Source organism: Perissodus microlepis, chromosome 1 (assembly GCF_051167445.1).
Source record: "Perissodus microlepis isolate ML-2025 ecotype Zambia chromosome 1, ASM5116744v1, whole genome shotgun sequence".
Lineage (NCBI taxonomy): Eukaryota > Metazoa > Chordata > Actinopteri > Cichliformes > Cichlidae > Perissodus > Perissodus microlepis.
In genome coordinates, this window is record NC_140461.1 from 14,173,331 (window position 1) to 14,187,485 (window position 14,155).

Here is a 14,155-nt window from a genome sequence, read left to right on the forward strand (position 1 = left end):
AACACCACAATATGTATCTGCACTTGCACCTGTGTGTGTGCAGTGGACAGTTCTGTCTAAGCTCTTCAATGCCACACACACAGAGGGGCAGAGAGGGAGAAAGAGAGGAAGACTGCTAGATTTTGGCGCTGTTGACGCTGGGGTTGTCAAAAGACTAATTCCTCTTCTCTCTGAACTGTGTATGTGAGTGTGGGCAGGATTTTGGGAGCTGTCCTGATGTGGTCGCCCAACTCAAGTCCCTAGATAAAAGCCACTCTCTGAGGTTTCAAGTATTTATGTTAGTAAGTGGGGTGGGTGTGGGGATTGTGCCGTAGTGGTGGCTTAGTCCACTCCCTACTGTGTAACCCAGTGTCCCAACCCACTCTGTAGTTCTAGATAACACTTAAAGAGAGACACACCTACTGTACACACAGGCACACACATGGTTTGTATGTGATAAGAGACTACTTCTGGGTGTCTTTTTGAAAAGGTGGAAGTGATGGCTGTCTATTTTCTGCTAAAGTCCTTAATTATAATTTAGATTGTTCATATTGGAAACTCAATAACGACTTTGAACAAAATTGCATTGTTTTAATTTGAACACAGATACGGATTATATTCTTATGTGAGCATGGGTTGTTGAGTTCCATGTTGCATCAGCAAACTGGCATTTTCCTGTGGTGTATTGGGGTAGCTTTGATATCTTAGTGTCTGATGGTATGCCCCAGTGGGACGAGAAGAACAGTAGAGGGAGTAAAATGAATGACTTTACCTTGTCATGCTGCTTTTTTTGAGGTTTGCTAACCACTTGCTCAGATGTATTTGTATTTAGCTGAATTTCCCTTTCAGTGCGCAAATGACAAAAAATGTAATTATTAACATTTGTTAAACACGATGCAAGAGAGCACCTGACTAATGTCTTTTAGTGTTTCATTTGTTATCTGTGAAAATGCAGAAAATTAGTTATACCTTTTAATATAGCACGGTGCAAGATGACAGAATTTTTGTGGCAAAAACTGAGGCTTCACCATGGTAAGCTTTGCTAAATGCTTTCAACTCTATTAGAGTCTACAAGTGAACTGGTGTTCCAAGTCGTATTCTGTTCACGTCAACTCTTACGCCTCTCTCCTTCAGGTATTTTATGTTATTGTTCAGTTTAGTGGCTTCATGCCTGAGTCAGTTGTGATCCAGAGAAGAAAGGCTGACCTCACAGACACTGAGAATAACACCAACACAGAGCAGCCATGGCTGGACTGGCAGTATATGGCCAGAAACTGCAATGTGTTTGAAATGGAGAACAACGGGCCTTTACTAAGACCGGACTCAGTCAACTGTTTGCAGCTGTCCAGGTAGGTTGGATGAAAAGTTCATATTGTTTACTATAAGGAGAGCTTTTTACAGGAAAGCTCAATATCTATTTTTAGATGTAGAATTTTTAGATGTTGATAACTGAAGTGAAATTAATTTTACTGCCCACTCCTCATAAAACCCTTTGAAAACCTTCTGAACCATCATAACTGTGTCCCTTCACAGAGGTAAAGGGACACAGGACACCAGGAGGCAGAATAAAAGTCCAAAAATGTAAATCTGTAATTCAAAAGCAGGATTGGATCATATCCAAGAGATCAGTCAACATAGAAAATAATTCATAGGGGCAGGCAAAAAGCAGTCAATTAAACAGTCTAAAAGGTCATATACAAGGAGAACCCAACAAATGAAGTGAAAAACAAAACACTGACAAAAAGTGCAAGACACTGTAGCAAATCAGAAGTGTAACATAGGAGATATATATATACAGGGCCGTGTGACTGGCTAATTGAAAACAGGTGTGAAGGACAACACAGGTGAGACTAATGTGGGCCTGGCATATAGTCATAAAGGAAGGAAAATTAACAAATACAGGAAGTAAAACTGACAATTTAAAAATGAAACAGGAAGTGATGCAATAGAAACCCAACATCATGAATAGGCTCAACAGCATTATAAGTGCTTACATATTTTTTCAAGGACTGACCACGTAGTAGTGTTGGTCGATGAAGAATGAAAGAGCATAGACACATATTTACTGGGTTACATCACATTTAGTTCCATTTCTTTTATTATGAGCTTGATAAATACAGCAGATAACTTGTTGAATAATACACATGTAGTAAATTTAAATTCATGCATTCAAAATAAAGTAGGCCATTCCTGTTTTGGGGCATTTTTCCTAGTGCACAGGAAATTGCTGGCTGGGCTAGATTAGTATATTAAGAAATACAAACACATATAAAAATACATTTTTGTATACATGTCTCACACGCTCTCAATTGGCAGTGGATGTACAACTAGAGTTGGAACATAGTCTAACATACACCGTCGGACTAAATCTTGGCATAGATTCTTGTATCTGGGGCTTAGTTGGCATTAGACAGAACAAGCATGAATAGATCACATGTGGCCATTACTTGTTTTTTTACTTGACTTGGCAAATTATATCACATACAACCTTTTAGAGTTATTCGTATTACAAAGTTTGGCATGAGATCAGTTTAAATATGTATATAACTATGTTGTTTAATCTAGTATGCTTTTATCATGCTAGATTGAATTAATCTTACAAAACATCTGAGTCCATTGGAGTGTTTGGCTGGATACATTTAGACATGCCTTAGTCAGTTTAGATAATCCTTAAATCGTGTCATTACGAACAGGTAAACAGTTATTTTTCTTGATGAGACACCAAAAAAACAAAAGGCAAGTGAGAGGTGGCACAAAATGATTTTGGTAGAAACTCTGATGTGAAGTTTTTTATTAGGCATTAATGAATTGTGTTGTCATTTTGGCAATTCCTTTGTAAAGGCCTAGATTTCTTTCATACTTGTATATTTACATATCAGTAATATGCAGTTGTCTGGGTTATTCATTATCTCATTAGTCACAATTGAAATATTGCTACTAATCCACAAGGATCTCAAATACTGTAGATTGTTTAATACTAGAATTTTATGACAGTATTTTTTTGCAGCCTTCTTGTTTATTGCTATGAACAAACCTTGTCATGTTGCTGGCAACACAACTTAAAACACTGACATTCAAAGATGAAGAGCTTTTGCCCAATGCTTCTCCATATAGTGTTTACAGAAAGATTTGTAGACTTTAAAATGTAGAAGTAAATGTTCTCCAGAAGGCAGCTTTAGGATTGTACTCTATTACTTGGGCCTCAGACCAAATTTGGTGTTTGTGTTCTGTAGTTTCCTGGTAGATGTAATCAATCAATCAATCAATCAATCAATGATTTGTTAGTGCAGCTTTGTTTGTTAGCGATATAGATCTAAACAGTGCTTTACAGCTACTCACAAATATAAATTTTGGTTATGTGATTGTGTTTTTATTTTAAAAAATCAAATATTTTCTTGTTGTTTTTTTTTTCTAATTTTGTGTAATGTTTATGTGCATCAGTGACGTGCCCTTCTCAGGAGGTAACATCACATTCAGCCTGCTGACCCCTCAGCCACCCCTGAGACCAGGTTACAATGACTTCTACAACACACCTATCCTACAGGAGATGGTACAAGCTGCCCAGGTCAGAATACATATGAGTGGACAATACTACACCAGAGCAGTTGGAGTGAACCAGCGACATAGATCCATTGGCGTCAGTGAAATCACCATCAGTGGCAGGTGAAAATTTATAAATACTTATGCAGGCAGGTTAATAGAGATCAAGTAATTATATGGATTTGTAAATCATTGGTAGAGCATAGAAACTAAAAAACTGGTAAATGTGACATTTGTATGATATTTCTGGTAAACTGGCATCAAACTGAATTTAGAAGTCCTAGCATGTTTTTTGCAAATTCACAAATTAATATAGAAGACTACTATAAGTGGCATGCTTCTAATTGTGATCCTGTTACATCCCAAATTTTACATACTTACGTGGCATAATTGGTTGAAAGAACTATTTAACTATCTTCCCAGTGTTTCTTTGTAAAAGTGAGTGAGAGCTTATATTATGACAAACACAGACCGCTGAGTTTCAGCAGAGCTTTCTGAGAGTAATTGTGAACACATCTCTTCATTAGACTGACAGAGTGACTGTTTTTCATGACTGTGGTAATTATAGGATTATGCAGGAGGCAATCATCTCTAACTCTTTCTCCCCCTCCCCCTCCCTCTAAGCTCTTTTAATTAGTAGCTTGTTACAGTGAAGTAGGAGAAACAGAGATTTAGCTGAAATCTCATCTGTGCATTCTTTATCTCTTCCTGTCTCTCACATCTTTCATTCTTCTTCCATCTCTCCACTGTCGTCATTCTTTATAGAGCAAGTAAATAAGTATGTTGAGAGGAATCATTTTAGCATGCGTGTTTTGTGAATGTTGGCTTTTTTAAGCCCTGTATGTTAGACGCCTCTTAGATTATTGTATTGCATTACATTGTAGCACAGACATAACAATCCTATATTACAATACATCTAAATACAGAAACATTATCACCATGGTGACAGTTTAGAAACCCCAATATTTTTCTGTTCTCTGTTGTAGAAATAAAAGAAATATCTCTTATCTTATATTTTTGCAACATACTGGCTATTATTATATACCTGCACTAGTTACTTTATAGTATGTTATGCCATTTGAAGGATATTGTTTCTAGTGTATTTATTTAATTTAAATATTTTGTATCATTAGAAGAGCAAAAAAAAATTTGAACCAAAATTTTTCAGCAAGTGTTGCAGAACAGAACATAAAAAACATTTCAGTAAGATGTGCCTGTTGCCCACAATTTTACATGTGCATTGCAGACATACGCATTTCATTAAAATCATACATATCAAACTCATTTGCACTGGAAATTAATTTAACCTCTCAGGATCCAAGTGTAAAGTACATGTAGTATTCCTTCTTAGATACAGTGACAACAGAGTAAGTAAGCCATAGTGAATAAGTAGTTGTCCTTTGTCAAGCCTCCTTGATGCTCTACTAAGTCACTTCCATCTGCTAAAACCAAAGAGTATTTCCAGACCATGGACAGGACTATGTCCTGTTTTGTGTTAAAATCGAGGAAATGCAACTTAGGGTAGTGCATGGACCTGATTCTTCTGTCTTTGGAGTTCATCTGTGAAAGTGGTTTAGGAGTCCCGCTTAAAGCTTCTTGAGTTTTAGCTTGCTCATCTTCCAGCATTAGTTGTACTTTTTCCTCTCAGCTGTAAATGGGTTATGGGCTGTTGTCATCCTCCCAGCCAGGTGAGCAATACAATAACTCAAGAACAAGGCAACGTTGGATTTTGAAATTGATACCGTAGGTTCTTCTACTAAAAGTCTTGGACGAAGTTCTAATCTTGAGGTCATGGTCAGAGATCAAATTTTCTAAAAATTTTATCGATGCAATAACTCAAGAAGGAAGTCATCAAGGATTTTCAAGTTGATATCACAGGTGCATCTACTACAAATCTCAGATGGGTTTGAATTCCAGTGACGCTGACCTCTGACCTTGACCTCAAGTTTTCTAAAAATCTTGTGAATGAATCAATGTAGGATTTTCAAACTGATACCATAGGTGCTTCGACCAAAAGTCTTGGATGAGTTCAAATCCCAGTGACCTTGACTTCAAGGTTAAGATGAATTCTGAAAATCTTGTGAATGTGATAACTTATGACTAAATTGATGTAGGATTTTCAGATTTATTAGGAGGCTGAGGGGTAGTACTGCTGGCCATCAGTTTCTTTTTTTCTGCTGTTTTTGAAACAAGACAATTGGCTTTTAAAATGTGAAATGGTAGGCTTCAGGCTGAAGTTTGTTTATTTGTATGCCAACAAAGAAAATTGGATAGGTTACATCGCTGTTTGGTCAAAATGTGGAAAAATGTGGCCACACAGAAACCTACGATTTTAGTGCAGCCCAACTGCAATCCTACTTTGGAAGTTCGCCTCGGTTCAGGCTTCATTTGCTTAAAAAAAAACGGTTATTTTGGTAAGGTTTTTTTAGTATATATTTTAATTTATTTTCTTTTTTATTTTATTTTAGGACAGATCTCCAAAGCAATGAAGCTAAAAAGTGTGTTCTACCACAAATCAAAAATAGTGTATAAAAAGGCTTGGTCAGGGGAAATGATAGAGTTTTTATATATATATATATATATACTTTTATATATATATATATATATATATATATACTTTTATATATATTTCTTATTTGATTAATAAAGTCACCTTTTAACAGAAAGTGGCATTAAGAGAACAAGAGGTGAAAGGATACACAGAGAGAAGAATGAAAGAGAGAAAGCAACTGAATATCTGAATGAATAATTAAATGACTGTCGTGTGCACACGTGTGCGCATGTGTCTGCTACCTGTTATGTTGCTTTAATGATTCTCAGGATGGCATTTATAAATGTTGAATGGAAACTTCCAAGTAGCACTAAGGAGCTCTTGACTGAAGCATTCGGGGAGGGAGAGCTTTTCTCATGATGTTTCTTTGCTTTTTCTTGTCACATTTAATAAGGGAATTAAAAATTTTCATCATCAAAGTTTTAAAACACAGTTTCAATTTGTTTATTTTCAATGTTTCTCTCTGTCTTTGGGAAGGTGTGAGTGTCACGGCCATGCAGATCATTGTGATACCAGTGTGACACTATACAGATGCCTGTGTTTGCCAGAGAGCCACACAAAGGGGAACAATGTAAGTAACAAACAAACTCTTATATGACAAATCACAACGACTCTTTTAGTAGTATCTTTTGGGTAGTGCTTTATAAATAGTGTATTGTGAAGTCATTAGAATTTCATGTTGACAAGTCCTACATATTTTGGTTCAACATTTGTGGATGGGTTTGATTTCACAATAATTAATATCTACATTTGATCCAGGCACACAGCACATATCATGTTTAAAATTAAAAACACATACACACATACAAACACACACACACTCATCACAGAGGAATCCCCTGGGGGAAAACCTCCTCGTGGTCCTAATTAAGCACTTTCCTTCTTAATGACAAAGAACTTCTTTAATAAATTATACAAAGATGTACGTAAGCACACACACACACACACACACACACACACACACACACGCGCGCGCCTACCGTAGCACAAGTATTTATTTGAACACTTTTCTTTCCATCTTGATTATATATTTATTCTAATGGTTTTTAAGAGGTTTGGAGGGACTGTTGAGCTTTTTCATCTTTCTCAGAAAATTGTTGAGTAAGCCATCTTGTTTTTGGAATCATGCAAAACCAGGCAGCAACGTTCAGCAGTCAGTGCTTAACAACTCATGATTTTCATGACAGAAAATTAGACCAAAAGTGGATAACAAGTAGAAAAGGAACAGATGAGATCCAAATGTTAGTATGCATGCCTGAAATGAAATCCAGCTTGTTTATATGCGGACCACAATGCTAATAGTGATGATTGATAAAACTCATTTGATATTTAAGTTCATTTAGAAACATTTTCATTTCATCACCATATGTAATGGAGAATTGCCTTTATCAATAATTATAGTCTGAAGATTATGACAGAAGTTTAGTTTCTGTGATTATGATTAAACTGATTAAACTGTGTATTCATTTATATCCACTAAAACAAATGGATCTAAAGTCTGCCTAAAGTTGTTTTCATAAAATTTTAGAGAAAATGGTTTTATGTGTATGTGAATTACTGGAATGCTACTTGCAGCAGTTAGCTGGGTAGTTGCTACATAAGTTGTTAAGTAAAATGTAGAATCTTTTTTGCAGTCTGTAGAGTTTCTGGTTATAGTTGCCAATCATTTAAGGTGAAACCGAAAGTACGTTGTGAGTATTCACACACTGGTAACAGAATGAGTAGTTTGACCTAAACCATCACTGTGTGACCAGATGTTAGTTTGACTGGAAGCTAATACAACTTGTAAGGTAGTAGTAGGCATCACCCTAAGAAAAACCCCTTGTAGTCTGCAGTGAAATGTTCGATATGACGGCTTCACCTCACTGTAGCACAGGACAGCCTGCATTATTCACTACTTATGTATCATTCATACACCTGTGTCTGCGCATTAGTTTATGCATGTGTGTGTCTCTGCATGTGTGTATGTGCAACAGAGTACATTGATGAAGACGCACAGCTGTCAGCTAGCAGCTGTTAAATTTCTTTCTTTTACTTTGCTCTCAAATAACAGACAGCCTCCTACACACACGCATGTATTTAATAATTTTACTCTTACATGAACCTCACACTAAAATAAAAGTTATCACAGAAAGTGCTCTACACACACACACACACAGACACACACAGAAACTAAACTTCAGTCATAATCTTCAGACTATGACAAAAAATTTCCCCCTTTTTTTCTCCTTTTCTCTATTTTGTACACCACATTTGTCGTTCCACTCTTAGGTCCCTGTCCCACCTCCGCCCTCTTCTCTTTGTCGATCGCTCCCTCTCTCACACACTCTGTCTTTCTCTCTCGGGTCTCACTTTAAATAATGTCTCAAATCGACTAGAACAATTACATTCCCTCAGCATGCATCTCTAATCAGTTCTCTTTCTTTTTCTGTTTGTATTTCGCTTCATTTCACTCAGCTGTTTTTTTCTATTCCCTCTCACTCTTTATTGCCTCACTTTCTAAGTATTTAATTCATTCCTATTTGGCTCTGTTTTTCATTTTTCATTCTGTATTTCCTCCTTTTTTTCTTCCTGTCTCAGGTCGATCCATCCTCCCAAGCTGCTTCTTTCCTTTTCTCTCGTACATACATTACTTCTTTTGTGTTGGAGAGATGTAGTGGAATAAGCATGGATATATTTTATGTAAATTAATCTCTACAGAAGCTACACTTCTGTGAAATACATTAGTGTGTAATATGTGCATGTGTCTTTATAGAGTCATTTTTTGTGTGTGAGCCTGTGTGCACTTTCTTTTTTCCCGAACCTGTCCATGTCATCTCTCTGAGTGAATATTCAGGGCCTTTCTTCTGTCTCTGTAATATTGGAGCATAAAAGGCTGTGGGGAATATTAGCGTTTAATATTGCATGCGTTCTGTTGACTTGGATCGGGCTAGCACCATGACGGATGTTGTACTAATCTGCAGAATTTCCACAGTGACATTAAAGTGACAGAAATGCTCAGACATGTGTCAAGATGATCAACAGGGGCCTTAGAAAGCACACTTAAACTCTTTCTCCATCTCACACACACACACTTAAACACTTGTGCGCACTAACGGACACACATGCACTTTCCTTTTGATTCTTTCTTATGTGCACTCTGTGTCAGACTTGATCTCTCATTCTGTCACTCTGTCTCTGTTTGTCTACATAACTGATGGATTCCATCACATCTGAAAGTTATATCATATACTGCATTGTACATCAGATTACTCGGTTTTAACTTGCAAAATGCCTGTGTCAGTTAATGGTTCTTAAACTCCAAATTCAATTTTTGCACATTTATTTTATTTATTTTATCTTTTATTGGCACCTGAAATCATGAGGGAAAGTTAAATCGAACTTGATTCAGGACAAGTGAACTAACTTTGTGACTGTGTGCATGTGTGTGCGTCATGGAAGAGTTAAAGAAAATGTTCTTTAACAATTAGTTTTTACCCCCCTCTACATATTTTTGAATACATTTAGGACCTGGTAAAAGGTGATCACAGTGCAGAGTAGTAGTTCATCCATCCTTGCATCTATCCATTTTATTTGGAGGCAGCAATCTGAGTTGAGACGCCTAGACCTCCCTGTGCCCAGCCATCAAGACCTTCTGCATTACTGCAGGTTCTGCACCGCTCTGTCTCAGTATCTGCTCCCTTCTATCCTCACTTGTGAACAAAGTTCAGAGATACTTCCACTTGGGGCAGCTTCTCATTCCAAACCAAGATTGGACACTCTACTCTTTTGTGACCGAGAACTGTGGCCTCAGACTTGAAACTGCTAATTCTCATCCTATCCATTTCACACTCAGCTGCAAATTGCCCCAATGAAAGGTGCAAGATGTCAATTGATGAATCTAAAAAACACACACACACACATCATCTGCAAAAAGCAGAAACAAGATCCTAGGGCAACCAAACTGGACACTGTCCACCTCTTCACTGCACCTAGAAACTCTGTCCATAAAAAGTAATAACTTTGCCAGGGATGCTCCTATCCACTGAGTCCAAGACCCACTGGGAATGAGTCCAGCGACGCAAACCAGTTTCTTACGGAACATATACAGGAACTGAAATGTCCCCATTGCAATGGGCCCAGTACCCAATTCTTCCTAAGCACTCCTCACATAAGACCCTAAGAGATGAGGTCAAAAACGTTTTCCAAGTCCACAAAACACAGATACATATGTTCTTCCCTTGAATATCCATTGGAGCAGTGTTTCATGCCCAAGATGAAAATTGATCCTAATGAATCTAAGCACTGTCCCAAACTTCCACAAAATGTTGCAGTGGCACATCAACTAGAACAGCCCCAAAACATCCCTCAGTGTGATGTTGAAATTCTGCTTTTTTGGATGGATGTTGAAGATGTCTTGGATCAGGCTTTTTGCCAGATGCTCTATAATATATTTGTCTATACCAAGCCAATTGACATCTTGCACTGCCACTGGTCCAACTATGTATCCCTATGTGGTGATCGGTTAACAGCTCAGCGCTCTTCTCTCTTCTCAAGCCATACAGCTATAGATGTGATGAAATTATTATGAAATCAATCATCAACCTGCGCCCTAGATTGTTCTGTTGCAGGATATGCTCAAACATAATTTTTGTAGTAGAAAAACTGTGATTAGAATAGAAGTTGCCATCCTGGAAACTGTAAAATTGTTTTGTATTTATATATAATATGTGCCCTCTGAATTGGACATCGAACATGTTTTTCTGTTTCTATCCATGTGTCTGAGAGATATTGATGGCTAGTGACATTAAGTGGCATTGTCCAGGATCTCTGTGGCTCAAGTGTGCCTCAGCAGCAGATTTTCACCTGCACAGGGGTTAACTGGGTTAACTTTAGATACACACAACGTGGATATGTACACACAAATTTGCTCACACATACACAAGCCAGTGCCATGACCTTTCCAGTGAGAGCGTGAAATTGGTCATGGCATTTAGGATAAGATGAGTTGTCCCAGCAGCTTTACACATACACATATAGACACACACTTGCCTACACATACACACACACACACACACACACACACACACACACACACACACATACACAAACATACACAGTTGCCTACGACAGGCCATCTAAATGTCCACAGATCCATTAGAGTAGTCTCCTCACTCAGCAGGTTTTGTCCAAACATTCAAGAGTGAAAATAAGATGTTATCCTCTCCTTGGCTTCACAGTCCAAAACACACACATTCATTCATACTCACACACATGCACCCCTTAGCTTAACTCTGTTTTTTCTTTTTGCATTAAGAATAAATGTTCTGTCATGAAACTGTTGAAAAAGAAAAACAATGACATTAAAGAGTCACTGACAGAAATGCCAAACTCAAAAATTAGCTTAGTAAATAACTTTTTTCTGTTGTTTTGGGTTCACAGTGCAGCGACTATGTGCAGAAGATTAAAGCAAATAGAATTAAAGGAACTTAAACTCAGTTTTACTTATGTGCTGTTCTTTTTTTTCTTTTTTTTTGCTGTGAGTACTGTGTGCAGATGATGGAGCGCCATCAAAACCTTTTGTATGAGGAAGAGAATGAGCGTTTGCGCTCTTCTTTTAACTGCCAAACACCAGTCCCTCAACTAATTAGCAGGCAGGGAGAGAGAGAAGGTAACGCAATGTTGAATGAAAAGAAAAGAGAAGAAAGAAAAAAAACTCCCCCTTTCATTTGGTATGGTAATATTTCCTGCTCACATACTCACTGTGGCTATGAGAACAAGCAGTTGGGGGACAGTAGAGACAGGGGGAAGGGAGTGAGGAATCTGAGAGGTGGGAAGCAGGGAGAGATGTACAGAGTGATTTGTTTTTCAGATAGAGGGGAAATGAAGGAAGGAAGTGTGGGAAGATAGAGGAGACACAGAGGTAGAGGAGGCAAAAAGAGGAATGAAAGAGTGATGGAAGAGTGGAAAACTCCCGCTCTTGGACTCATCCCCAGTGGATAAGACGAAGAGTGAGATGTAGTGAGGTTTTTCTATTTGGAGTGCAGAAAGAAAAGTAGCTTTGATATGTGAAACGGTTTGGGGCATAGAGATGCTGATAGACCGGCAGAAAAGCACAGACAGATGGGCAGAAAGAGGAAAAAAAGCATGGACAAACGTACAGGAGGGAACTTATTGTAGGTAAGACATCAGATAGACCTCAGGCCAAACAGCATGGCAGACAGATGCGCAGGCAGAGTGACAGAACAAACAGGAACATGCAAACAGCTCAGTGCTCCTGTGGAATTATGTGTCCCAAGACATGCCCCTGCCTGTGTGTAGTTGTGTCTGTGTGTGTGTGTTTTTGTAGACTTGTTTCTTTTTGTCTCTTGTTGTTTCTGTGTTGATGCTTGAATGCATACTTCGCATTTCAAGAGAATTTTCTTGCTGTTTCACTAAGTTGTGCTAATAATCAGCCAATCAAGCAGTCAGCAGTCCTCTTGATGTTGACTGCAAACATTTATTTGTTTTAATTGTTAGATGTAATCTAAAATTTTAATGACTAAATATAAAAATACCAAACTGCAAGGGTGCAGACCACTGCAGAACTACAAAGCACTTTTTTGATAAGTGGATCCTTGTGCGGACCTTGTGCATGTTGTAATTATGCTGGCATTAATTTTATTCATGTATCCATTGCTTCTTGTTGTTTGTCTCCTTTTGTGCCCCACATTGTCCCCTGCTTATGGATTATTTCTGGGCTTTGCTTCCTTTTCTGTTTCCATCAGTTTTTCGGTTCCTTTTTACTTTTACTCCGTTCTCTCGCATGCAGCATGAAATAGGAACCTCTTTCCCCATTTTGATCTACTCTCTCCCCCTCCCTCTCGCTTCCCCTGGCTTCCCTCCTCCTCTGTGTGTCATACATAATAGGCCCAGTGCAGGTCTGCATGTGTCACACATGGGAGGAACTCCTGTGTTTTTTAATACATTTTTAATCCCACCATTTGAAGCCCCCCTTGTCCACTATAATTTGTACTGACTGCTGAACAAAATCAAAGGGCTTGTACTTGCTGCTTCTCGCCTCTGCTGCACTCTGCTACAAAAAAAATGCATTTTTTATCACACACACACATACAACCACACACACCTTGGTATGTTTATTTTGACATGAAAGTGGGACTCTGAGAGAGCGCTGGCAGTTACAAGTCATTCCTCATTAGTAGCAGTGATTTCCCTATGCTCTCTACGTGTGTGTGTGTGTGTGTGTGTGTGTGTGGTTGAATGTAGTGTTTTTATTTCTAATATAGCAGAGAATACATCAGTATTATGTGCCATTATGTGTATTATTCTTCTCTTGTTAGATTAAAAATTTCAGTGGGCCTTCGATTTTACAGTTTTTTTTTACATTTTCTCCACTTGCTCATTTATTTTCTCCAGTTTTTACCATCCTGATATCACTCTTTGTTTTATAAAAGCAAACATTTCACTTTTTCTGGGATGATTTTTCTGTACAGTTTTGTTTTGTTTTAGTTTGTTTTAGTCTTTTTGAGTGAATATGTATTTTCACGCTATGACAGCTGTGTAGGTTTCAAGTTTCTGTTAATAAATTATTTTTTTAACATGGGTATGATATTAAATGTATTATATTACTTATATGTACAGTTTAAAGTATGTCACCGTACACAAATAAAAAATGTACATCCATATATATTTACGCAATGTAATTGTTTTTCACAGTGCGAAAGCTGTGCACCACTCTACAATGACAAGCCATTCAGGTCAGGTGATCAGCTCCAACCTATGAACTGCCGACCTTGTCAGTGTCACGGCCACGCCCTCTCCTGTCATTATAATGTCTTAGCTGATGACCATCCAGATGAGCATTATCGAGGAGGAGGAGGTGTCTGCGACAACTGCATGCACAACACCACAGGTACAGATTTAGCAAAGGCAAATTATATGCTATATGGCTAATGCAGAGGCCTAGGTTTGAATCTACCCCAATGCTGTTTAGTGCATGTCTTCCACAGGTATTCTCCCAGCTTTCCTGTCTTCTCTCCAATATAAACGAATCAATAAAACATTTACAAATGCAGATATTGAAAACCCAGTTAATTTTACCAAAAG

At 37.9% G+C, this 14,155-nt stretch overlaps 1 protein-coding gene across 5 annotated transcripts in view; it reads left to right on the plus strand.

Annotated features, from left to right (window-relative positions):
- Positions 1–14,155, plus strand: part of ush2a (Usher syndrome 2A (autosomal recessive, mild)) — a 214,996-nt gene that overhangs the window by 40,209 nt on the left and 160,632 nt on the right. For 4 of the 5 annotated variants that reach the window (XM_084931033.1, XM_084931019.1, XM_084931025.1 and 1 more), the window contains exons 10-13: positions 1,114–1,328; positions 3,421–3,642; positions 6,548–6,641; positions 13,766–13,961. In XM_084931033.1, coding sequence (XP_084787159.1) covers positions 1,114–1,328; positions 3,421–3,642; positions 6,548–6,641; positions 13,766–13,961 — 727 coding nt within the window. Of the gene's footprint in view, positions 1–1,113; positions 1,329–3,420; positions 3,643–6,547; positions 6,642–13,765; positions 13,962–14,155 lie in introns of those variants that run through there. The other variant, XM_084931052.1, reaches the window with a different exon arrangement.